At 40.2% G+C, this 27,413-nt stretch overlaps 1 protein-coding gene across 1 annotated transcript; it reads left to right on the top strand.

Annotated features, from left to right (window-relative positions):
* Positions 1-14,292: 14,292 nt before the first annotated feature.
* Positions 14,293-17,726, top strand: TSHZ3 (teashirt zinc finger homeobox 3). The gene has a single exon (XM_009821896.2). It carries the CDS (start codon positions 14,308-14,310, stop codon positions 17,332-17,334), a length of 3,027 nt encoding a protein of 1,008 aa, XP_009820198.2. The 5' UTR covers positions 14,293-14,307; the 3' UTR covers positions 17,335-17,726.
* The last annotated feature ends 9,687 nt before the right edge of the window (positions 17,727-27,413 follow it).

The following is a 27,413-nucleotide window of genomic DNA, read 5'->3' as shown; positions in this document are numbered from 1 at the left end:
TCAATTGAGGCTGCAACATAGCATGCAGAGTTCGCTCTTGACTTGGGAATCGGGATTTTTCTTGTTCACTTGGGGAAAAAAAATCCTGCTCTCCTGGAGAAACTGATGCATTTTACATTAAAAAGCCATAATTTTAGAGAGACTTTTGTATTAGCCTAGCTGTACGCAGTCCCGTTGGAGCATTGCTTTTGTAAGCTCTCCTCCTAAGAACCCAGAGATGCTGTCTCAGTTCAAGGAGGACAGGGAACTGCTGGAGAGGGTATAGCAAAGGGCTACAAAGATGATCAGGGGAGTGGAACATCTTTCTTGTGAGGAAAGGCTGAGGGACTTGGGTCTTTTTAGTCTGGAGAAGAGAAGACTGAGGGGGGATCTTATCAATGCTTATAAATACTTAAGGGGTGGGTGCCAGGAGGATGGGGCCAGTCTTTTTTCAGTGGTGCCCAGTGACAGGACGAGAGGTAATGGGCACAAACTTGGTCATAGGAAGTTCCATCTAAACATGAGGAGGAACTTCTTTACTTTGAGGGTGGCAGAGCACTGGAACAGGCTGCCCAGAGAGGTTGTGGAGTCTCCTTCTCCAGAGCTATTCAAAACTCGCCTGGACACATTCCTGTGCAACCTGCTCTAGGTGAACCTGCTCTAGCGAGGGGGTTGGACTAGATGATCTCCAGAGGTCCCTTCCAACCCCTGTCATTTTGTGATTCTGTGTGAAATTAGTGGAAGACTTGTCACTGGCATCGATAGGACAGAGAGGAGGATTGGACCGTAGGTGACTCTTGGTAGGTGTTTGACTGCAGTTAGCCGGGCATGGCCAGCAGTTGAGAAAGTGGGCAGGAATCTGTCTGTCTGCGACTGTCAGTAGCTTGGACGGGTTTCAGGTTTGTACAACACCCAGCACAGTACGGTGATTGTTGCTACTGGTGTTTGCCAGGTGCTTCTGTCCTGCACCTAAGAGCTGCTTAGCGTGGGAGGGCAGGGGCAGGATCAGAGAGCTGGCTCTAGTTCCCTTGTTTTTTGGATGAAGGCAGGGTGGAAGGCCTGGCTGCTGCCTTCCCAGCCCTCTAGCGCAGCACATGTGGAGGTATGTATAGGACTGGGTATATGTGCCATACACCTGGTACACTGAACTGATTGCACATTTGTGTTTTATTACTACAAAACTCACCCTTGTCTTTGACTTAAGAAGTGAATGATGTGCAATGCCACTTACCTGTATGGTGTGATTCAGGATTGAATTGGATCTGGATCCTGAGGCGTGATCTGTGCTTTCTGCCAGGTTAGCTTTAATAAGTGCGTTTTTATCTGGAAAGATGTAGTGCTTTGGAAGCAGTAAGAGCATCAGGACTCTCCTCTCCTTCTAGAGGCAGGTAGACTCAGCGTGTTTAAGTGTGCTGTCTACAACGAAAGTGGTGGAAGGACCGTAAACTGATCCTGCAAGTCATGATTGGGGCTTATTTTCCTTCTTTTTCCTCTAAGCCACAATGAATTCCTTCCGAAAGGCAGCTGACGCTTACACTCTGTCCATTTTTATGCATGCTTACCGTTTTACACATCCAACGGGGTTATGTATGCTTTTTTAGTAACGCCTGCTGAAGCATGGAAAGGATCAACCTTTCATTTTCATTACATTTCATTTACTTCTTTATTTTGGAGGAAGGGTTCCATAAAGTATAAGATAGACGTTAACTAAAATAAGTTTCTCCTGTGGGTGAAAGGTATTGGTAGTTAGTGTGACTCCTCATAAAGCAGCTGAATTGCAAGTTACAATCAAAGATTTAGAAAAAATGTCTGCTTGGTAATGTCTTTTGCCATAATAAAATACAGTCACACAGGGAGTAAAAGGCTAAAAGAATGGTCACAAAGAGAGATCATCCATTTGCGCTTAGTTTGAGACTCTTAGAAAGCTGTTACTTGAAAATACCTACGTTGGGTACAGGAACATGGAGATTGCCATGTTACATGTATATTTACTCTTTGGTTATATTATTTCAAATGTTAGGTAGCTGTAATAGCCTGAAATAGATACCCCTACCTGATACAGAGATAGATACTACATCATTGCTGCTATAATCCTCTGCTGCAAAAGGACTTTTTAAAGGATTTCTAATGATAATGAAAATACTCTGATGCAGCATTAAGGATTTTGCTACTGAAATGTGTTTAATGTAAATATGCTGTCAGATACCCTTCAAGTAATTGACAAGAGCAGATGATTAGCAGTGTTCTCAATAGTGTTTTTGCATAATCTTACATTTTGACAGAACTCTTCAGCGGCTTTTTATTGTCAGTGCTCTGCAATCAGTAATACTTTTTCCTTGACATTTACTTTGTCATTATAAATCTTGTAAGTGGTCATTTAACTTGTTCAGTATGCATGTAAGAATATCATTCTAACACGTTTGAAAAAATGTCTTCCTGTTGAGGAACTATTGTGAAAGTAAACTTAAAAAAACCCTAAATGAAGTAGGTTGATGAGTGACTTTATGAAATACATACCTGTCTGTGAGCATCTTCTTGCACATTTCAAGGGTGATTTTAAAATCACTTTCTTATTGAACATTTGCGTATAAGTCATCAAATTCAACACAGTTGTTGGACTTTTTTAATCTGGTATTTTTTTAATTTAATACTATTGTTCAGCTTTGATCATTTACATCTAACTGACCAAAATTAAACTGTTATGATCCGTAAGCATTCATAATTACATACTGCATGTAACGTTAATAGTCAATATAATAAACCTTCATCTTTATTGAAGCATCTCTTGTTTCTACAGCAGTTCTTTAATCTATCTCAATAGATTTCTAGTGTACAGCTCATATAGATTTGGTCAGTGACAAGGGTTAGAGTAGTCTTGTAGAACATTTACTTGTAGCTGTGAAAAGCCCACATTCATCAGAGGATTAGGTCGATCAGATTGTACCAGGATCAATGGAAGGACTGTGTGATCCCTCTTAGGCTGTAATGTGTTCACCTTCTTTGGAGAGAATTCACATACACACACATTTCTCTGTCTTAAAGCCATTTATCTCAGAATGTCAAATTGCAATAATTAACCATTATTGATCTTAAATTCAATTAACTTCATTAACACAGGTCATGATGAGGGTGCTTGTAAGGGAAAGGCTCTTGACAAGTGTCTTTTCTTATATGACATTGAATGTTCACAGTCGTGGCTATAAACTATTCATATTGTGCCACAGGAACATCTTTTAAAAATGACAAGAGTTTGGTTGGTGGCTCTGAAGCGACATTTTAATCCCCTCCCCCTCATCTTCTAGTTCTCAGGGTTTTCCAGCAAATTTTCTATTCAGGAATCAGTGAACCATTTGTTTCCAGCACATTATCTTAGTGTGGTATTATAGCAAAACCCACCTATTCAAATATCCTTCCGTTCAATAGCTAGTGCTAGATAGAGACTCGTTTACAAAAGCGTGTATTAGTATAGTTAGCAAATGAGTGAAATGAATATTCAGTGCTTCTTTTTGCTATACATACAAAACAAGTTGGGGCCATCTCGTAGAGGTAATCCTTAGAATCTCTGCTTTCTCCGAGTCCTAAAATTCATATTGCAGTCAATAATTGTTTTTCTTAAATGAGAGCTGAATAAAAACTGTGAAAGGACACAAAGCTTTGTTGGCCCACAGAGAACTCCTTTTTTCATGGAGAAATGTCATTATAAGCACACATTCACAATAGCTGAAGTTGTGATCGAAATCATTTGGATTTCTACTATACCATTTATGCAGTTGTATGGGGTTTATTGTAAGGAGGCACTGCAACCAAAATAGCTATTGAAACTACTGTATAAAGGACTTCAATGGGAATTTCAAGTTTGCAAGAAAATTGAAGGATCAGGTTGAAGGTCTTTTGGTACATTTTGAATGTCTTAAGTAGTCATGATCATTTACAAATAAATCTCCAAGTAGAATGACTCGCTGTAATATATGGAAGCATTTTAGGAGAAAACTTGATTTTAAAAACTTTACAATGAAGGCTGCAGCTCCAGAGATGTGTGTTAATATTAGTATGGTTAAACACAAATACAAAGTCAGTGTTCTGGTTACTGTAAAACTCGTAAGATGTGGCCAGGTTAGGAGCAATCAAAGATGTGGGAAGATTGCAAAAAGTAAGGTGCAAGATTTTTTTTTTAGTCTAAAAAATGCTAAACTGTAATCAGAAGACTCTGATAAATGTGAATAAAGAGAAATGACAACATCAGTTTTGTTCAGAAACAGATTTCCGTGACAATTAAATGGTCATTTTGTCACTACATTTGCTATTTCCACTCCACTATACAAAGCATTTACTGAAAAGAGGCAGGGCAGAAGCAGAATGGTTTGATTACTGCATTTGAAGAAACTAAAGTTCCCTTACAACATCTGTTTGCTCAGTGAAGGATTATAATAATTAAGAGCTATTAGAGCCATATTGAGAACTTTTATGCTCATGCCTGCTTATCCTGGAGTTGGCTGTGAATCTTGTATTCGTTTGTTGAATGCCCTGTGTGCTTTTCAGTGATTAAAAGATGCCACCCAAATGCTGGTATCAAGCAGAGATTGTGTCACTGTGTGTTTTAGTACCAATTCATATAGAGAATTTGGCATGTTCTTACCAGGATGTTGATAGTGACTTTTATTTTTTTAAAAAATCCAAGTATTTTTTCTTCTTTGGGGATTCTGGTAAATATTTTTGTCTACTGGAGGAAATGGTAATTCTGTGCTTAGAAAAATTCTGTAGACTCCAAAAAACAACATACCTCCCAAATCAAAATTAGGGTCAAAGCATAACATGAAGCTGTTTTCTCTGCTTGTTAACATTTATTTCCCACTGTAGTATGTGCTTGCATGGAGTGGGAAACTCTTACAAGTCTGTAGTACTTCACACCAAGCAACTGTCTTGGAAACCAACGGAAAACCAGTTTTGTCTTACTTAGAGTGGATCACACTTATTCATGATGAATAATTTATACCGCAAATGTAGGTGGTTTTTTTTCTGTTACTAATGCACATACTAATTGTATTTGTTAAGTTTATGTGAATGTTTTCAGACTATGGGGCCGCTTGTGAACTGTTTACTTCTACAGTTTGAGCCTGGCTCTTGACTCCCTGGCATTGTTCCCCCTGGGTGGCGGGTTAGCTGGCCATTAACCTCCCGATGGACAGCGAGGAGCTTCATGCTCCTGCAAATGGTGTTCGTTTGTAACTTTGGTGTACCTTCCCCAGGAATGCGGAGGGTGAGGAGGGAAGAGGAAGGTACTACGTGAATGTTGATGAAATGGGAACACCAAGACCCTGAACTGAGTGGGACCGAGCCGCAGACCCAGTGGGTGCTCACAGTCCCCGTTACTCATTTGCCTATTTGATCTAGTCCTGATGGTGTTTGTGAAAGGGAAGGTCAAGAAGGTTTTTTTTCTCCTTTTTCAGTAGGATCAGCCAGAAATTCCAGGCTTACGCATATAGGGGCTGTTAAAATCTCTACTCCCCCAGAGTGCAAAGGGGGAAGGAGACTGATTCCATAAAACATGATAGCAAGGACGGTCCTTCTGTCCTCATGGAAGTCCATACTGTTTCTCAGCCCTTCCATTTGATTACTGCGATCCTGCATTGCTTCTGGTTATTAACTGTGGGCAGACACAGTGGGACATGAACTGGTCCCCAGCTTCTCTACAGCTGTGGTACTTCTGGGAGTCAGTTGTATTGTGTATGTATGACTGCAAATTTAGGACAAAACCCATAAAAATCTCTTTTTCCTGACCACGTATAGTCTCTGAACTATGACTCCTGTCAAGTTTCTCATAAGCATGCCATTCCCTCCTAACTGTACAATAATGATGTCTGAAGGCAAGTTTTACGTGAGGCATTCTCTCTAAAAGTCTATACTGTTTTGTTCATTATACATGGGAGTAACTTGGACCTTGGGTCTCACGTAACGTTTTGTGATCTTCAGATCCCTTCTTGTCAAAAACTCCTTGTAGAAGGCAGCAGATGAACTCTGCAAGTAAGAGATCTCAGACCAAAGCTCATGCAACCCTACCCATAGAAGAGTACACTGCCGCGTGATAGGATCATGTGCTCTTCTCCACGTTAGAAAGAAGTAGTGTTATGTTTCATGGGTGGATAATTTGAGGAGATTTTAGAAAAACCCTGCTCAGCAGGTTGAATTCAGGGAGTTTAGGCCCCGGGCAGAAATCAAGGCAGAGAGCAGCTTTGGAGGAGAGAGGCATGATCCATCATGTTACATCTCCAGCGCGGTTCTGGTAGAACAGGCGTTCACAGCATACCTGGAGTCCTGCTCTGCGCTGGGAGCGGAAAGCTCTTTGGAGGAGAGTTGTGGCAATACTTCTTCTTACTTCAAAAACCTTTCCTGTTTTCCCCATTGTGAAAAGAAGTTTGCTGTCCGTCTGCAGATTCAGCATTTATTGGATCCCAGCAGCTTGGCTCAGAGGAGGTTTGTAACCACAGGCTCTGGGTTGTGCACGGTACGTGCACCTGTGGGTATTTCACGGGGTATTTTATCCTTCATGATTGTTTAAGCTGAAAACCGGCAATTATTTTCAATTATACACATATATTGTACTCATATAAACACGCTGTGAAGAAGCATAGGAACAGAAACACAAACTCAAGCCATCTTCTCATGTTTTGTGTAAATAGCTGAATTATATATCATAACCTAGAGGGGTTACAGGCTCCTTTACTTGTCTTCTTGTCTGCACTAGGCAAGTAATTTTTAACTTCTTCGTATTTCCAGGTTTGCAGCTATAAACTGTGGATAAGAATTTTTCTTCCACAGGGTTGCTGTGAAGAATAAAACACTCGTTGAAGCTTTTGAACACCTCAGTAGAGTGATGCTGTCCAACAGTGCTAAGTGGTTTCTAAGCCATCGTTTAGTATTATGGCATCGTGTTTTTTTCAGGTGTGTATTTAATGAAGGAGGTAATACAGGAATGTGATCTTTGCATAGGAATCTGTCATTTAACAAACATCTAAACAGTATTTGGTTTCAGAAAAACGAATGCCTCCCTTATCAGAATTAGTAGCAATTTTTGAATGTTTTCATTTGTAGGGCGCCTGTATGATACTTTTCATACGGCAGCGTAAAGTCTAAAGTGAATAGGAGACCCGAATCCTGTACCTTCCTTCAAACTACACAAAAACCAAGGGAGTTTGGAACAGTAACATGAGGAAAAGGTGCCTGCTGAAGACTTGCTTTGTTCTGCACTTAGATGGCCCACATTTTAATGACATATAAACTCATTTCTTGTTATCATCTCTTCACTGTGTATTTTTGTCCACATAATTCTCAACTCTCTTAACACTTACAGTTGATTTGAGCTCTCTGAAGTTGCTCCAAATGTAATACCAGCCCAGGATGCTGGATTAGAGCAGCTGGCTAGCTTCCTCTAGCCTATTTCTGAGCTCTCAGTGGCAGACAGCTGCAGTATTTTCATGAAGGAACAAACACAAGTACACTTCAAAGTTTCTAGTGCCTAATGTTAGCCACCCATGAGATTGGCATGCTATGGCACATCCATCCACGCTGATTCCCAATAACTTAATACTACACTCTTACTGGCATGAAAAGGCTGGAGATTTATCAACATACAAAAAATCCAGCTAAACAAGCATTAATCATGCACATCACATCGAATTAACATGTTCAGAATGAATATTCTTGACCTTGCCAGTGGGCAGAATGATCAGTCTTGCAGTAGGATCGTACTCTGGTGCGAGGTACCAGCGACTTCAGCCGATGTGCGAGAGAAGTGCTGACCTCTCCACTTGGAAATAACATTTCTCTCCCATAATAGACAGTCCTGCCTCTATGAAACAGAACCTTTGACCTTTCTAACAGGAATAATGTCCCTGTCAAGGTGCTGGGTAATCAGTATTGCCATGCCTGTTTAAAGACAGTGTTGTCATTTGCCACTCTTCTAAACAGGGCAGCCACTCCTACCTCCCATTTCTATCACCTGATGAGGAATACGCTAACATCTCTGCCAAGTAGTGAAGTCTCAAATACAATTTCAGTTACATGTGAATTATCAGTCAGTCTCAGTATAGAAATAGCTCATGTTGTGGGTGAAATGTTTGCCTTTCTTTCTGCAAGTGGAAGGCCTGCGGAGTGGGAGTTTTCTAACAGACTAATATAACTCTTTTATATGCCTTCATTTGCATTAGGTCTTTGATTGACTCCATCCACCGAGCTGGTTTTCTCTTGCCTCTGTTCATTAATTTTGTGAGTAAGGTTCACTGGCACAGTCAAATCATCTCCGTGCTGCTGTTTCTCTGTTGGCTTTCTCTTGACTTGTGTTCAGGCTGTGCCCCCTCTTAACTCTGAATGCTCCCACTGAAGCTGGGGACTCTTCGAGGTTTTTTCATCGATTACGTAAATCTTGAAAAAGTATGCTGGTTGTTTCTTAGGTGGCCGGCGTCTGCTTTAAAACAAAATGGGAATGATATTTAGGAAAAGGCTCTGCACTGCCAGCAGCACTGGCTGTGGCAGGAGCAGCACTGTGCTTTGTCTTGGGGAGCAGGGCGTGGGGGCCAGGCTGCAGAGAGAGGTTCGCTGGCCGGGTCTACTCACTGCTCCACTTCATCATCTGATCGGATACTTTTTCCCTTTTTCTTCTTGACTGGGAATATAATACTCATCCCGAAAGCATTGGGAGCATTACTGCTCCCAATCCATTTCTGCTGTTCCCTTCTTCAGGTGTGAGATGTATATGGATTCAGGTTTTTTAAGGGTTGAGGAGCTTTTTTTTCAAGATGCACTCAAAATCAGACGGTTTGGGAAATGATCCTTAGTATTACATGATGATTTCAAACCATGCATAAATAAATAATAAAGCTGGTTGTAATTTTTTTAATAAAAGGCTATTCAGTTAAAGCCAAAATATTTCTAAGGAACTGAATGGTTTTGATAAACTTTTGTAGTTAAGCATTTTTTCATGTGAGAAGAATATTTTAATGTTTTGGTACTTTTTCAAGCAAAGAGCTTATATTCTAGGTTAAATATACCCCAGTAAGCAAGTTAAAATAAAAGAAAAAGTCTTGGTGAAAAAGCATAATTAAAACAAGACATTTCAAAAGTATCAAAATGAAATATTTGGGTAGATCCAGGCCAAAATATATGGTCTCAGATGCATTTTTCAGGAAATAAGGGAAGAAATGTGCAATTAATTGTTTTCTGGAGAACAGTAAAATACGCCTCTAATGCTATGGTTTTGTATTTCCAAACAAACCCAAGGGGGCATGTGTCTGACCATGTTCCTGGGTGGATGTTGCCATGGAAGGGATGAAAACCATGCATTGTTTTTCATCTCTCTGTTGAAGAGGACCTCTAGCAGTTGGGGTTCGAGCTGGTAGCTGTTGTGCTGGTCGGCATCTCAGAAGATTGCTGCGTTTGGCCCAGGGCATCAGCAGAGTAACGGCTGTTGTAGCTGCCCGGGTTCTTCCTCTGCCTGCAGAAACGGAATGGCGCAGGGGTACTTCTCTGATCTTGTATAGCAGATCTTTGGTGCCTGTGTAGAGCCAGGTACATGAGTTTATTAGTGTATCTACAATATGTAGATCATTTTGGCCAGTGATGGATCACAATTTATTTCCACTGGCAAAGAAATGATCCATAGCTCAGTTATGAAGGTAATTCCCTCTTGTGTGGAAATGAATCGCATTATACCTCAGCTCACTGTTATGTTTTGATATCAAATGTGTTAATTTCATTATTATCTAGCAGTTTAGTTAATTATTATAATAAATACTAATGAGGGAACTGTCTGTTCTTGACCTCTTTGTGGCTGCACCTGCAATAGGTTTCTGAATCCCTTTGATATCCTCATCTCTAGAAACTGAGGGCCACACCAGGGAACTGCTATCTGTTTTTTGTCAAACACTATGCCACGGTGACACCACTGCTCAACTTGCAGGCAGTTCCCGGGAGTTATGGTGTCCTTTGAGATGTAAGCTAAAAACTTCTCCAAGAACTGTAATTTCTTTTTCTTTTTTTACTCTGGAAAAACAAACAAAAAAAAAACCCAGAACCACCTCATTTCTTTCATTTCCGTTCTTATTAACTTCTTTTGCCATTAGAATTGCCTTTAAAGTTGGTTTTTTCCCTCAGACTTTGCTGTCGAGGCATTGAAGAACAGTTTTACAGATGCCCTGCTGTTTCAAACATTTACTCTACACTTGAAAAATATCAAACCACGAGTCTTTTTTTCGGTTAAGAAGAAGGAAATGGCTTCGTTAACGGTGGGCTGGAGACAGTGCTTCTTAAAGACAGTCTCTCCACCAGGCAGTGAATCTCAGTGAAAGAGTTTTTTCACTCACCTGATTTTATTCTCTGCTTTCATAGTCTCTTTGCTCTTCCTGTAGGTACTTAACCAAACAAGAAATTTCTCTGCTACGGCCCTCCTTGTCCTTCTTTCTGTTGCAGTGAAGCTGTTACCTTTATCTGTACTCAGACAGAATATAGATCATCGCTCCCCCCTGAGCCAGATCTGGTGGGGCAGGGAGAGATCGGCGATTCCCTTGGCTGCGGATGGGCTCCTTTCCACTAGCACCTGCACGGACTCCCGTACTCCCTGCTACCGTGGGACTGAAGTTTGGCCTTAACCCTCTCTCCTCTTCTGTCCCACATGCTGGTAACAGTTTAATTGCGTTTTCTGAGGAGGAAACATGCCATTTGCCTTTTGCATCGAATCTCTGAGGACGAAGCCTCAGGGAGCTGCGAGTCCTTCAGCCACTGTAAAGCTACTTGGGGGGGTGTTGCAAAGCCCTTTTGACTATGCCCTGAGTCTGCCATTGCAGGGTGGTCCAGGACTTGTTGGGTTGCCTTTTATTGCACTGAAGTGAAGTGATGAGGTGACTGGCCCGTGAAATAAGGTGTTAGAAGCTACTGGCATAAACTCTGGTTTAGGATGGTGTTTGAAGTTTTAGACTAAGACGTTTCCCTGAGCACCCTCATCTCTTGCGTAAATCCTTCGTTGAGCAACTTGGGGGTAATGCCGTGTTTCATCCCCCCTCTCCCTTGTGCAGGGGAAAGAGCAGGAGGAGTTGTGCATACTGTCAGTTTATCGAAGTTGCAGATTGCCGGGTGAAATTGCGTACTGTCGTTTGTGCCTCATTTCCCTCATATCTGGATCAAAGACTGATGTCACAACTTGGCTTCACAACTTGAGCTTAGGAAGGAGAACAGCTATAGAGGAGGCAGCTTCTGGTTAACACGCAAATATGCTTGATAGTTGGTGAAAAGGGCAAAGAAAGCATGAAAGGTAAATAGATTTACATTTAAATGAGACTCATGCTGGAGGTTTTCCCTAACGTAAAAGTCACTCTAAAAAACTGTGAATGTGACAATACAAGTGTTTCAGTCCAAACAAAATTCATAAGATTTCAGCAATAAGAGAAATAAAAAAGTGAAGAAAGCCACACTACTTAGGGGCTTGATTCTGTGACCCTTGTTTGTGTTGGTGAGCACTGGTCCCCAGGAGCACTTTCTGTGCTGTGCAGGGACCAAGCCCGAGGGCTTTGGTACGTGATGTGGTGGTGGGAATGGGTGGCCCGTGCTCACACTAGCACTCATGGACAAAAAGAGCAAAAGACAGGTACAGTTACAGAGTGCTTTGGTGTGCCATCTCAGCCCGCAGGTGTGAATGAGATCTTTCTAATGCAGGCAGCGTGGCAATAACCTGGGATTTTCCTTACCTTGTAAAAAGGGAGTTATTCTTCAGTTTCACAACAGAGGCAAAGGAACAGGAGTTGTAAGAGAAAAACTGTTTCCACACGGTGCAAAAGAGTACATTTGCTTCCAAATCATAGGTTTCATGCTGTCATTTCTTCCTTTCATCCTTCCTTATTCATATCACAAGGATATGGTGTGGTTGAGAAGGAGGTAGGTGGTAGCCAGTTGTTTACACGCTATCAGTAATTATTTAGAATTTTTCAGCTTTAGAGGGTAATTTGAAGTGCTTTGGACTCCTTTGCGAAAGTTTTTGGTGGAGTTCAGAAACATGATGGAACAAATAATGAAGATGAAAAACAATCTGTACCATCCATAGGGGAATGAAAGTATTGAATGAAATCCACCTTGTTAGATTCTTTGTAGTGGTTTCATTGCAAGTACTTGCAGGATAGGCACTGATCCTTACTACAAATTGCTGACATGACTGTAATGTACATAAAAAAAAGGATTCTTGAATTCTTTCAAAATATTTTGAAAAAGCGTAAAATGGCGCAAAACAGCACAGCTCTATTTCATTAGAGCACATATACTTGTTGTTGAAGTCTGATCTTCATATAAGCATCTTTGAAACATCTTAGAATAAAGTTTTTAACATAATTCTTTCAAACTGTGTTCTCCCAAACGTTAAAAATAGGACCCTTGCTGCATGAATTTTCTGCATTGAAATTATCTGAGCTGAAGTATCTAATCACAGTTATGTGGTGCTCTTATGTGATATGTTTGTGCTTTCAAAGGTTTAACTTCTATTCGGAAGATCAGATTATAACTTTACATGCTTGGAGGAAGATTTGCTACCATTCATCCATGTGAAAGAACAGTAGTGAATATTTTGTATTTCCTAACTGAATGAAGAAATACTCCATGTGAAACTAAAAGCCTGATTTCATTGTTACTTTAACAGTTGTTTTGTTTCTTGTGATTTTCTGATAACATCTAAACATATTTTCCCTGAAAGAAGTTTGCAAGGTTCAATACTGTTTATGTGATATCTACTATACTGTTCTACATTTTTCAGTCTGTTGGTTAAAGTAGGTCTTTTTGGGGTATACACTATTATCTTCTCTGCACTATTGCCTGAATAAACAAGCTATAGATTATTCAATGTGTTTAAGATACAGATACCCACACATTCCAGATCTGTTGCAGAGAAGGTCAAAAGTCAAGTGTCTTCAACCATAGAGTCTACTGGAAATGCTTTTTTTCCAAAGTTTATAATTGTATTTGTGAGAGATTGAAAGAAAATTTTAAATTCCACTTAATACGGAACAGTCATGTTCCATTTTTGCTTTCTTACTTAGCTGTAAATTAATGCATTATATAGAAATAGATCATTTTGATCAGTTAATGATCCCTCTCTTAGTGTTTCCATAGTTTTCTTGCCTGAAGGAAAAAAGTCAGGTAGACTTTGTATGTGTAGAATACACATGTGGTGTTCACAGAAGCACCATGGAAAAAAAGAATGTGTTTACTGTCAGTTCCCAACTATTCTATTCAGGAAGAGTATCTTAGATTTACATCACCGGTTGCATTACTTGAGAGGGGGGAAAAAAGACAGGATCCCTGTTGGGTGTCTGTGTAGCTTATGCTGCGTAAATATTGACAAAGTAGTCTAAAGAGCAAACACTTTGACATTTGTAAGGTCCACTGGAAGGTCTTGTATATATTTATACAGCAAGAATGAGTACAGCATACCAATTTTCTTGAACTAGCTCCTGACATAATTCTGCATGGGCTTTCTTGTCGAGAAAGGTATGTTTAAATGTGAATGGGTCATTTGTTACACCCATAATGAATATCCTCAAATTGCTCTTAGTGAGTTGTTTCAAAAGGTTGCGTCACCTGCTTTGACCATCTGCTCCTTTAATATATGATATACCAATAATGATAACTTTTTAAAAATCTCATTTTTTGATGATTGTAACTGGGTTTTTTTTTAATTTGTAGGAGTTTCTGATGTTTGTTGTACTCTATATTTATTAAAGATTGAGTCTCAAAACTGTAATGAGCAAAAAATGCTTGCTTAATTTAAATTGTGAATCTGTCTGTTAAGAAATGCATTAGGGGTAGGAAAAGCATAAGACATATTAATTGACAGACAGGAACTGCTGTCTCTGAGGTTGATACAAGTAATTTATTACTTTAGAAATGAATGCCACCTCCAGAATGTGCTTCATTAATTTCAAATTTAGTTTTAATTTCAAGCTGTTGCCCCTTGAGAAGAATAAGGTGGCAAATTATGTTTGAAGAGCAGATTTTTTTCTTGTTCTGAAGAAACACTATATTTTAACTGTTTAATTTTACAAATAAGTAGCCTTCTTTGGCTAAAAGACTTAAGCAAAAGTATGATCAGCAGAAACTGACTTATATTTTCTTCTCTTCATAATAGCCTATGTTTCAGACGAACTAAAAGCAGCAGCACTGGTGGAAGAAGATGTGGAACCTGATGAAAATGCAGTTGATGGGGAGCCTTCAGCAAAATACGCATGTCCAGAAAAAGACTTCAGTAAGAACTGCCAAAGCTACCAAAACTCTCCAGCAGCTGAATTTTCTAGCCATGAAATGGACAGTGAGTCACACATCAGTGAGACAAGTGACCGCATGGCAGACTTCGAGAGCAGCTCTATTAAAAATGAGGAAGAGAGCAAGGAGGTTTCAATACCACTGGAAGACTCTACTGTATCTGATAGTTTAGAACAAATGAAAGCCGTATATAATAACTTCCTCTCCAATTCCTACTGGTCCAATCTCAATTTGAACCTTCACCAGCCGATTTCAGAAAAAAACAATGGTAGCAGCAGCAGTAGCAGCAGCAGCAGTAGCAGTTGTGGAAGTGGCAGCTTTGACTGGCATCAGACTGCTATGGCTAAAACACTGCAGCAAGTTTCTCAGAGCAGAATTCTTCCTGAACCAAGTCTTTTTAGCACAGTTCAATTGTACAGACAAAGCAGTAAGCTTTATGGCTCTATATTTACCGGAGCCAGTAAATTCCGCTGTAAAGACTGCAGTGCTGCCTATGATACTTTAGTAGAATTAACAGTGCACATGAATGAAACGGGACATTATCGAGATGACAACCATGAAACTGATAACAATAACCCCAAAAGATGGTCCAAACCTCGTAAACGTTCTTTGCTTGAGATGGAAGGGAAGGAAGATGCCCAGAAAGTATTAAAGTGTATGTACTGTGGTCATTCATTTGAATCTCTTCAGGATTTGAGTGTTCATATGATTAAAACAAAACACTACCAAAAAGTGCCTCTGAAGGAACCTGTTACACCTGTAGCAGCAAAAATTATCCCAGCTACTAGAAAGAAAGCATCACTGGAGCTTGAACTTCCAAGTTCTCCAGATTCCACAGGTGGGACACCAAAAGCAACAATCTCAGATACCAATGATGCACTTCAAAAGAATTCTAATCCTTACATTACGCCAAATAATCGCTATGGTCACCAGAATGGTGCCAGCTATGCCTGGCACTTTGAGGCGAGGAAATCTCAAATTCTGAAGTGCATGGAGTGCGGAAGTTCGCATGACACTCTGCAGGAACTCACGGCTCACATGATGGTGACGGGACATTTTATTAAAGTCACTAATTCTGCCATGAAAAAAGGGAAGCCAATTATAGAAGCCCCAGCGACACCAACAATAACGTCCCTAGTAGATGAGAAAGTACAGTCTGTGCCGCTAGCTGCCACCACTTTTACGTCTCCTTCCAATACACCTTCTAGTGTTTCCCCTAAATTAAATGTTGAAATAAAAAAAGAAGTAGATAAAGAAAGAGGCATTGCTGATGACAAAATGAAAGACAAAGAAAAGTCAAGTGAAGATGAGGAGAAGTATGATATCTCCTCAAAATACCATTACTTGACTGAAAATGACCTAGAAGAAAGCCCTAAGGGGGGATTAGATATATTGAAGTCTTTAGAAAACACAGTTACATCAGCTATAAACAAAGCTCAGAATGGCACGCCAAGCTGGGGTGGCTACCCCAGCATTCATGCTGCCTATCAGCTGCCTAATATGATGAAGCTGTCATTGGGTTCATCTGGGAAGAGTACACCATTAAAACCTATGTTTGGAAACAATGAACTAGTATCGCCAACTAAAAACCAGCCCTTGGTGTCTCCACCAAGCAGTCAGACCTCACCTGTGCCAAAAACAAACTTTCATGCCATGGAAGAATTGGTCAAGAAAGTCACTGAGAAGGTGGCTAAAGTGGAGGAAAAAATGAAAGAGCCTGAAGGAAAGCTTTCTCCAATGAAGCGTGCAACGCCTTCGCCATGCAGTAGTGAAGTCAGTGAACCCCTTAAGATGGAGTCCTCCAATGATGGTGTCTTTAAAAGCCAGCAGAACAGCCCAGTCCCTCAGAGAGATGGCTGCAAGGACAGTCCAACTGTAGAACCTGTGGAAAATGGGAAAGAGCCTGTTAAGTCCATTGTAAGTTCTTTAAGTAGCAGCACAGCTATCATTACTGATCACCCTCCCGAACAGCCATTTGTAAATCCGTTAAGTGCACTGCAGTCTGTCATGAATATTCACCTTGGGAAGGCAGCAAAGCCATCTTTGCCAGCTTTGGATCCAATGAGCATGCTTTTTAAAATGAGCAACAGTTTGGCGGAAAAGGCTGCAGTGGCCACCCCACCTCTACAGTCCAAAAAACCAGACCACTTAGACCGTTATTTTTATCATGTCAACAATGACCAACCCATAGATTTGACGAAAGGCAAGAGTGACAAAAGCTGCTCTTTGGGTTCAGCGCTTTTGTCATCCACATCGACATCTTCTGCATCTTCTTCATCTACAGTGACAACAGCAAAGACATCTGCAGTCGTGTCATTCATGTCAAACTCGCCGCTACGCGAGAATGCCTTGTCAGATATATCTGATATGCTGAAGAACCTGACAGAAAGTCACACATCAAAATCTTCCACACCTTCCAGCATATCTGAGAAATCTGACATTGATGGTACCACAATAGAGGAACCAGAAGAGAGTACACCAGCTCAGAAAAGGAAGGGACGTCAGTCTAACTGGAACCCTCAGCACTTGCTCATATTGCAGGCCCAGTTTGCAGCTAGTCTACGGCAGACGTCAGAGGGAAAATACATCATGTCAGACTTGAGCCCTCAAGAAAGAATGCACATTTCCAGGTTTACGGGACTTTCAATGACCACAATTAGCCACTGGCTAGCCAATGTGAAATACCAGCTCCGAAGGACGGGGGGAACTAAGTTCCTTAAAAATTTGGACACTGGGCACCCAGTGTTCTTTTGTAATGACTGTGCGTCACAGATCAGAACTCCGTCAACTTACATCAGTCATCTTGAATCGCATCTGGGTTTCAGGTTAAGAGACTTGTCCAAACTGTCCACTGAACAGATTAACAATCAGATAGCACAAGCAAAGTCACCGTCTGAAAAACTGGTGACGTCCTCTCCAGAGGAAGATATCGGAACTTCTTATCAGTGCAAACTTTGTAACAGGACTTTTGCAAGCAAGCATGCTGTTAAACTTCATCTTAGTAAAACACATGGGAAGTCACCAGAGGATCATCTTCTGTACGTTTCGGAGTTAGAGAAGCAGTAGCATTTGCTTTTGATTAAAATAACTGTAATTTGCTTTGAGGAAAACTGTCAAAGACGCCTTAAAGCTACTGTTTAGTTCTTGGCACATGTTCTTATTTTAACTCCAGAGTCGCTCTGGGCTGAACTGTTTTGTATAACTGTACAGTGTTTAAATAGAGGTGCATAATCAGCTGTTGTTACTGGTAAAATATGAAGGTTAAAATGCAGTGGTAAGTGTTTGGAACTTTGTGTAAATTGGATTTAGTTGCTGTGCATCCCTCTGATGCATCAAGCTGCATGCATTAACAGACAGTTTAATTAAGCATTTATAACTAATTCTGGTGCACTTTTTTCATGTGACCTAAGTGTGCTGGTATTTCTCACCCTATAATCTTTAGCCCTCTGAGTACTTTGAAGCACTTTTGCATTAATTTGGTAAAAATGTATGGATATGTTTTTTTTTTAAACCCTTACCAGCTTAGTTCCGATTACTAATACGAACCTCCATTTATGCAGAGGTGTCTCACACCTTGAAATTTAAAAATATAATTTTCACATTGAAACATAGATGTATATATTGTATAGATTTCAAAATCTCTTATGGAAAATGTGATTGTGGTTAATGCCATTTTCTTTCTCTTCAGCATTTTTAGCAACAGTGGGTTTTGTACCTGATAAGCCCCAGGTATAAACTGTACCTGTATATAGTGTATATTTCATTTTTTAGATCTAACTGTTTTTCTTTTAACATCCAAACATTGTAAATTATATGATGAAAGATACCACAGATAGCATTTATAAAGTATTCAGAAACATTATTCTTAAAGCAAAGTATGTTTTGTTTTGTTTTGTTTTGCTATACAGTACATCTATATTAATAGAGGTTCATGTTTAAATTATACATATTTATTAGTGTTGCTATCATTTGTTTGTTTTTTTTTTTTTTTTAAAACCATGTGAAGAAACAGAAGCCACGGACTGCATTCCTGGCATGCATTCTAACTGTTTTGCACAACATGACTTTTAAAGGTATTTATTAGTAAAAAAAAAAAAAAAAAAAAAAGAGAGAGAGACATTTCAAAATAAACTCAGTGCTCAAAGGGTTAAATCTATTTGAAAAACTTGTACTGTATTTCCTAAACATTGATAAAGCCTTTAAAATGTTTGTACTGTAATACTTTGCTTAAAAGTTATGAGGCATTCTGTGATATAACCTCTTTTACTTATTTATAAGCGCTCTTGGTTGTTATTTCCTATTGTAGAATGCCTTTTTATTTCAATTGGTAACTTTCTGTTTTGTTCTGCCTAATTATTCTCCCAAGATTCCATACTGCAGCTTTATCTTTAGGCATATGAAAGGTAACCCGTGGTTACCAGCACACTAAGTGATTCTGTTCGTCTCCATTTTTGGCAGTTAATTTGCAGAAGTAACTGACAGCTGACACCATATGAGAATCTATGTATAAAATATTGGCATGTAAACAGCACAGACACTGTAATGCACTCTGTGCCCTGTTTTGTTGTTGACAATGAAGCACCATTATATGACTCTTCATATAACCTTTTTTTCTACAGCAGCATTAAAATTGTCTTTTTGCTATAATTTTGTGTTGCGTTCACAATTATGTCTGAAATGTGCTACGACTAACGAGCACATTAAAATTAAATTGTATGCTATCTGTTTATGACTGAAGCTTGAGTAGGTTTCTTCATCTGCCAGGTGCTGGCAGTCAAAAGCTGCACATAAATCACTGGAGTTTTAGTGAACTTTAGCATTTAAAGAGCAGGGTGGCACTTATTCAAAGGCTGCATTAACAGAATTTTTTTTTCCCCAGAGAAGATAAATGAGCGTTATAACTCCTTTTTAAACATCAGGTAAGGCTGACTGTGAAGACGGTGTTTATAAGCAACGTGTGGCAAAGCAAATGGGTGTTTTGCTGTGCTGCGTGTTCAGACCGAGGCAGATACTGGGACTTGCATGCGTTCCCCCTGAACACACTGAGCAGAGTCCGCAAGTTGCACCGGTGGGTGTTTCACGGCTTACAGAATCCCCTTCCATCTACCCAGCATTTTCAAATGACCGGAGTAGGAACCTGAGGCCGATGACTTAAACTTTGTGATTTTTAAGTGACTCCTCTTAGGGTCCTACCTGCTCTTGTACAGCATTCACAGCAGACAGGGAGAGGGGAAAAAAAGATGAATAAACACATGCCAAATAAATGCAAACAAGCGGGAACATTTATATGATAATGACAGACTTTTACTGGTGTTGACAGGTCATCCCATCAAAACCATTGAAAACAATTTGTGTCTCCAAAGCACCTATATTACTATGCATGTAAATAATGTCTTTTGCCAGTCAGGTGAACTCGAGAGTCTGGAGATGGTTCAATGGGAACCAAAACCACCATTACAGCACTTAAGAATCATGTCTCAAGTACTAACTAGCATCCAAATGTCAAATGTACAGAGTTTCCTTTCTTTTTTTTAAAAATCCACTGTCTTCCAGTAAGCAACTTATTAAGTCTTTGGCTCTTTTCCTTCTTTCTTTCCTTCCTTCCATCCTTCATTCCTTCTGTCTTTCTCTGTAATTGTAAAGGCCAGTACTGTGTCTTCAAAAATGTATTGGAGTGTTCTGTGCATTCAATAGCGAATACTCTTAAGCAGACCTAGTGAATGGGATTAATGATTACGGCTCTGGGTTTTTTCCTCCTCTTTTGGCTCACAGTTGTATCTGATTTTGAGGTCATTTGTGTGTCAATGTTTATGGCCTTGGCTCAAATTCCAGCAATAAAATTGCAGCATGCCATTTTGCTGGTTGACTATACCATCGCAGGAGTCCTCCTCTCTTAGGCAACCTGGCCAGCTGAAGTCTTTCATGAAGCCTCCTGGGTGGCTGTCCACATTTTTTGCAAATAGATGTTCTCAGTCTAAATGCAGCCAAACTTTTTACTTCTACAGCAGAGAATTCCTCCTTTGAAAATGGTAACAGCTTAAATATAGTATTTGGTTGCAAAACAGAAATTCACACATAAGGAGGCTGGCAGATTATTGCATATATTGTCAATCAATGTATATTTAAGATGCACCATTGACTTATAATAGTAATGCTAAAAGTGCTATACGCAATACTGTTATCTGGGACACGGGAGGGAGTAAAAGCAAGAGACTACAGAGTCCTTCGCAATGTTCTTCTACTTACTCTTAAAATACAGACAAGGGGTCGATGATTCCGAACACCACTGATGCAACTGCACCTAATCTGGTGAAAGTCAGTTCCTGGGCCTGACTTGCCTGGGTCTGAATGTGCAGTACTGGGTAAAAATTCAGGGAGCAACCGTGTCTGTTAGTGTGCCCCAGAAATGACTTTTTAATACATTTCTTAAATATGCTTGAAACTTTGCAAATGAATGGCTGGTCAGGATCTGCATATCCCAAATTTATTAAAATAAAGTTCAGCTTGCATTTCAGAACCTCCAGGACTGGCATACCAATGTGATTTCACATTATAAAGAATTTAGAGAATCAATGAACTAGAATAATGTTCTTTTCATCCATACACTGATACGTATATTGGCATGGTAACTATTAGTGCTAACCAAATCACCAACTGAGCTATGTTAAGGTAATTTTTTTCCTATTAGACAAACATGAAGGTATGAATGCAGGATTTTAAAATACGCATCTTAAGTTCTGACTTTTGCTTTGCATTTGGTATTTTATTTAGAAATATGCAGATCAACGGAGAGAGAAAACAAAATGCCTCAAGAAAGAGTTTAAAAATGAAATTGTGATGGGGTGGGAAGAGCTTTAAATCACAGGTGTATAAAGGTGACCCTGGTCTAACCCCACCCAAGTAGTGGCTTGTTGCAGCATACTGTATATCTTCCAGCTATCACATTTACGCAGTATCTTAAAATAACATTTGTGATAAATGTGCAATTTAACTAATTTATGGTGCTATGATGTGCTCAGGGCTACATGCAAGATGAAAATCTTAAATGGAGCTTGAACAGCTCACTTCACAACAAGAAATCAATATGCCAGATCTTGGAGAGCTGTTCACTGGAGTCAACATTTAGTAAAAAAAAAAAATTAAAAAAAAAAAATCAGTGAATGTATCTTTAAGTTTTAGTGAGTAAGAAATCTATAATTAACTGAAATGTGACTTTTAAGCTAGTGTAAGGAACTGCGTCTGAAACTGAAATCTTTCTAGAATCTTCATTACATTTTATTTTTGTATTAAAATCGGAAGTATATTGTTTTAATTATGCAGTTGCTTTTGTGGTAAACACTATGTACACTTTTTTATCCAAGGCGTTATCAATATAGGAATTCTGTTGCATTTTAAGATGGCTATGTATCTTGCTATATAAAGCTAGACACAGATACGACTCTGCATTTTATGACAGCCAAAAATTTGGCTATACTTTGAGATTTAAAAAAATACTGACATGTATTGAAGGGAAGAACCTTCTTTAATTTTGGAAGTTCTTATTTCAGCTGCAACAGAAAAAGAAGTAACTGTGGTGCAAGTGGAGCACAGATGACTGGTAATAAAGCTAAATTTAATTAATACATTTTGTATTTTAAAATATGCTTCCAGAGAGCCTTATATATCTCCTAGAAAAATATAAAATGATTATGATTACTTTTGCCTGCTTTGTTTGGCTAACTTTTTTATTACAAGAATATGTTGGCGCTTTGCTAAGTAGTCTGTTACCCACACTGCTCCACAGAGCTGAAATACAGGGAATGGTCATAAAACTAGAATTGATCAAGCAAAGTAGAAAAAAAAAGAGTTTCAAGATTACTCAACTTTTTAAAAGTTACTGGATTCCCCTCTTAGCACAGGATGAAATAGCTCTTAATTCTTGACTGGACAGTTACCGTTTTAGCACTGGAAATACAAATGTGGAACTCCGTTGGGTATTGCTAGTAAATACATACAATCTCCAGCAAAAACCCCAGTAAATGCTCTTCTCCTGGGACTTTGTGCCAAGATGTACCTTCCAGCCCTTGGTTGACCTGCTGTAAGTAAATGAGAGAACAAGAAATAATTACTGTACTGCCATCTCGGAATATGAAAGCGGCTCTGTTGTTCAGGGTGTGGTAGCAATGAATTTTGTTGAGTTTTCAGTAATTATCCTATAATAATGAAAAGCTTGTATATGTTTAAGACTACGATACTATAGTCCTCATTGAAGAGTATTTGCATAAGAAGTCAATTTTTTACCAGTGAAGGAAGAAAGAATCAGGGTCATTTACAGAAGGGAGCAGAATTATGTATTAACGCATCATTATACATGTCTGATAGCGTTGGAATAATCGGTGAGGTTACAATCTCTTTTCAGGCCTTGGTTTGGGGCAATAATTTTAACTAAATGTTCAGCATGAAAAAGATGACTGAGTTTTACTACTACGTAGCTCATGTGCTGTATTCATTGTCTAGTACCTACGCAAATACAGTGGTGGTGTTACATAAATTAATTTTTTACATGTAAAAACAATCTTCCTGTATACTTAGTATCCAGCTTCTGTGTTAGGGTAGTGTTTGTTTGGTTGGTTTTCAGCAGTATATTATGACTATACGTGGGACACATTAACTTCCTCAGCAGCTGTTGTGTGGTTCACTTCGCCTTATTTATAGCTTGAAATGCACTTCTGGTTAAATAATCTTTTAAGATAATTAAAATCAGATAGACTTTTTGGGATAGATGGATATGTCCAGACCACTCACCAAGTTCATATATATAACCTTTATTGAAATGAAAATATGCAACTGCAAATCATACTTGCTTATATACCAATGTGCCTATCTTTCATTGTAGGAGCATTTAAGAAGTAAAAAAATTACAACCTAAGGCAGCTATGCCAGGAAAAGAAATTTTTGAGTAATAATACAACAAGACATTTTTCGTGTATCTTGAAATGGGCTAAAAATTTTAAAACCAAGAAATAAAAGAGGTTGTGGTAGAGCAAGCAAAAAGAAGTAAAAAATGGCAGTGCCGGTCATGGCCCCGTTTCCCAGCTGGGGGTTGGGGGCGGGTGGTGGAGCTCTTCCCAGCTAATAGTGATGTCTTCCATACCTAAGCGAAAATGATTATGTGCCCCTCACATCACCCACTGGGTTTTCCTAGTGTCACATTAGGGTGAGGATGTGCATTTCTTCCCCAACACGCTTAAACTTTGCAAGTGGCAGAGTGGACTTTGTAACCAAATAGCGAGCTAATTTTCTGATTTCTTACCTCTTGATGCCTGAATTAAGGACTTTGGTCGCAAGGGAAATGAATTTCAAATGATTTGGCACTGTGGAAAAGCCTATATTAGACCTGTCACCTCCATTCCACTCCCTGTGGAGAAGATAGTGTCTGTCCTTTTTTTTTTTTTTTAAATATCAAAAATATAAATGGAGAGAGGGTAACTTTTAAACTTTAGTATAAATTAATAGTGAAAAATACTTCTTTATTAAGCTTCAACATATCACATTTGTTCTTGCACGGTAGGAAACTGGGGACATGTTTATAGCCATCATAATTGTGAGTTAGTGACCTTTCTAGCCAAGTGAAATGAAATTACTTGAAAATGGAATTCTTTTTAATTGGTACATTTGTAGGTGGTGGGGAAAGGAAGGGGATTTGCTAAAGTGTGTGTGTAATATAAAGCCTGTGAGGAACTGTAAGAAAAGCCTGAAGCCTGTGCTCAGCTGTAAACCTGTGCAGAGAGGGAGAATGAGGTAGGTGTGTCAGGAAGCGGAGTCAGATTCTCGGCTTTTTTTTTTCTAAACTGGAGGTACAGTCACTGCAGTTACGCCTCAATGACCATGAAACCGAGTCGGCAGAAGCTGAAGGACTCCGCTCCTGAAAGCCTCATCAGGACTTGTCATCGCTCTAATGAATATCATTTAAATTGCTTTGTATATTGGTGGAGTTTGGATGTCGATTTAATTTGTGCATGTGTTTGAGTTCTTCTGCTTGGCTAGGCTAACAGAGAGCAACAGCCTAATGAAAAGTGAGTTGGTGACAGCGTGATGAGCCCCAACCCAATCAAATGTGTTTGAAGGGCTGTTTTGACAGGGATCTTAAAAGTAGATCTAGAAAAGAGGAGTAGTGCTTCAGTTCAGTACAATTGTTTCTGGCTAAGATTACTGCTTTTTGTACCTCTGAGCAGCTGAATATTTTCTGTGTGCGCTCTGGCTTGTGCTAACACATGAATTCATCACAGGATTCTGTTTAGAGGAGCCCAGAAGAATGGGCTCCCCCTATTAAATTTCTCTGGAGATTACTGGAGTTAAAATACCTCTTTAAAGAAGTCATTATCGGGGTACACCAGTTATTGGGAAGCAAGAAATGGCTTAACCAGGGGTTACAGTGTGCATCTCCATCTCTAATGCTGTGTTGCACAGGGCAAATAGGATGAACAGCAGCAGATTAGCACTGGAGGGCAGGGGCTGGCCGGTCAGGGCCAGCCGTGGACTTCTCCGCATTAATTCCCATTTACTGTGCTGGGAAGTTGAGCATGCAATGTTGCGGAGCTGCAGAGAAGGGCAGAGCAGATGGAGAAATTCTGCAAAATGTATTTCAGTGCTCTCTAGGTATTGGGGATAGTCTGGGGACAAGAAAAACCAACCAGCAGCAATTCATACTAGCTGTGGGGAGGGAGGCGGGTGGGACTGAGAAAGTCCTTCTCTCCTGAAGGCTGTGGCTCTGCAGTACAGAGAGAGGAGGCTCCTGGAGGGCCCAGCCTGACTGATACAAGCAGGGAAGCCTGATCTTCAAGGTGGCTGGGACGCTGCCCTCAACACACCATAAACTCACCTGAGTTACGGTACTAGCAGCATAGACACGGTCTGCCAGGGGGATTACTAGAAGTGGCTAAAATAGCCACATCAACCCCACAAATTATACTAATCCTTCCGATCGCTAATAAAATGTTCACTTTTTGCCTCCTACCTGTGCATTTGGAAGATGAAAGAAAAATAGGGTCTTGATTTTTATTTATCACCATGAAGACAAATCAATTTCCGAAACAGCTGCTGTTAGAAAGGGGAAATGGAGATTAGCACTTCTCCATCGTCTCTGAAGACTACAGAGCACTGCTACGTGATAGCCTGTACTTCACAGTGCTTCAAAATGGACACCGGGATCCTAAGGATTAAAAAAAAATTATGCAATTTTAAAATTTCACGTGAAAACCCAACAACAACAACAGACCATGGGAGGGAAATTGGGTTACAAGAAAAATCTACAGTCCGGATACTCTTATCTGAGATGATTAATATATCAGATAAATTGTTCAGCAATGGTTCATGCAAACAGACCCTCTATAATTCTGCCAAAGTCAGTGAGATCAATGTGCTCTGCTGAGTGATTGTGGCACTGACCACTCAAAAGAAAGCACCTAAGGGCAGCTGTAACTTATGCTGATTTCATACCCCCCATGATTTCAAAATATATGGGATTCTCCAGCTCCCTCTGAACCGAATCCATGTATAACCCTCAGGAGATGCTTGCTCTTGTTTTGGGAATGAATATGAACCTTTCCTTCATTGGCCCAGATTTTGTAAATACCATATGCTTCTTTTTTATGTGATAAGTGTTTTAATACAACTATCACCCCCAGACAGACTAGTTACCATCAATAATTTGAATGACAGGGCTTCAGTATGCCTCTTAATTTCAACAGAAGATTTGGGCAGGGTGCAAGAACACCCAAAAAACAAAAGAAGAAAAAGGAACTACGGGATGCAAAATGTATGTAAGTCTCCGGCATGAAACTATTAGATTAAAAAAAGCACAAATTCAGAGCATGTGTTTGAGTATTTAATGTTAAAAATTAGGTATTGAAGAAGCACAAAGCACCCACTTGTACTTCCTTAATAGGACTTTTATTAAAGGTACTAGAAGAGATTCCAAGGAGGGAGAGATCAAAACAGTGTTCTCATCAGCTATGGTATATTAGCAGCTTCTCAGGAAGCACTGAACAGCAGGCAAAACCACACCAACCCCCAGGTGCAGGCACATTATATTGTAAACAGTTCTGATCCCATAGAAACACTTTTGGCACATGTAATACTCCCTCTTAGCCTTGTTTCTGCACTCTGAAAGCTGCTTTAACCCCTCTTCTGCTGGACACAGCCCGGAGCTTCGCATACTCCTCTCCTTGTAAGCAGTGTGCTCTGCAATCCCATTTTCCTCCTCGCCCTCCTCCAAAAGCCCTGCTAAAGGCCATTTGCTGTGTTTTCTTGCAAACCCATTCAGCCCTCTCTTCTAAGAGGTTGTTGTATGAGGGATGATAAATGCCACAAACCCCTCGGAGACACCCAGCACCGGACCACTGAGGTTTCTGACCCACCTGTCCCCGCTGCCCTCCAGAGCTGTCCCCTGGACAGGCACGCTCTGCTGAGCACCCACGCTGCCCTGCGAGTAACAGGGAGCGTCTGGTGGCCAAGTGGGGATTTTTTGAAGCTGGTCAGACATGCAGCAACATAACCAAGTACCTAGAAATGAAATACTCTGGAGAGTAGCTGAAGCATCTGTGCTACCACTCTTGGCTAACAGAGCCCAGATAGGTGCTGCCTGCCATCTGCTCAGCATCCCAGCTGCAAGCCTTCTCCTGGAGCTGGAGACCACAGCATCCCGGCTTGCAGCCCCAGCAGCCAGAGCTCTCCCTTCCATTCACACTTCGCCCTATTCTAGAGAAGGCTTTCCAGTGGGCTGAGCTGCTTGCTAGCTCTCAGCACATTTTCTTTCTGAACCCAGGTAGGAGGTGTCCCCCAGCACAACTTGGACCACACCCCACAAGCCCCCCTACCTTCTGCCTGCTGGGGAGAGCCAGAGCTCAGCCCACCACATCTCACCTGCAGGTCATCAGCAACCAGGGAGCTTGGCACTCCCCAGCTGGCAGAAATTTAGGTGTTACTGAGTTAAATAGGAGCTGAGAGAGGGTTTGGAGAATGTTACTGACTCCTATGTGGTGGGCTGGTAATGTGCCCAATGTCACCAGCCTGTGGCTTTCCCTGCTGGTTGCTCTTATGGGAAGTGCTGCTTGTTGGATTTCACAGTGAAGATGGCAAGTCCTGTGAGTTACTACCTGTGAGAA

The sequence above is a fragment of the Gavia stellata genome, chromosome 15 (assembly GCF_030936135.1).
Source record: "Gavia stellata isolate bGavSte3 chromosome 15, bGavSte3.hap2, whole genome shotgun sequence".
Taxonomy (NCBI): domain Eukaryota; kingdom Metazoa; phylum Chordata; class Aves; order Gaviiformes; family Gaviidae; genus Gavia; species Gavia stellata.
This window is presented reverse-complemented; position numbering and strand designations above follow the sequence as displayed.

What these genes read in the sequence shown, in the direction of transcription:
- TSHZ3 (XM_009821896.2), top strand. Translation starts at nt 14,308, where the DNA reads ATGGACAGTGAGTCACACATCAGTGAGACAAGTGACCGCATGGCAGAC.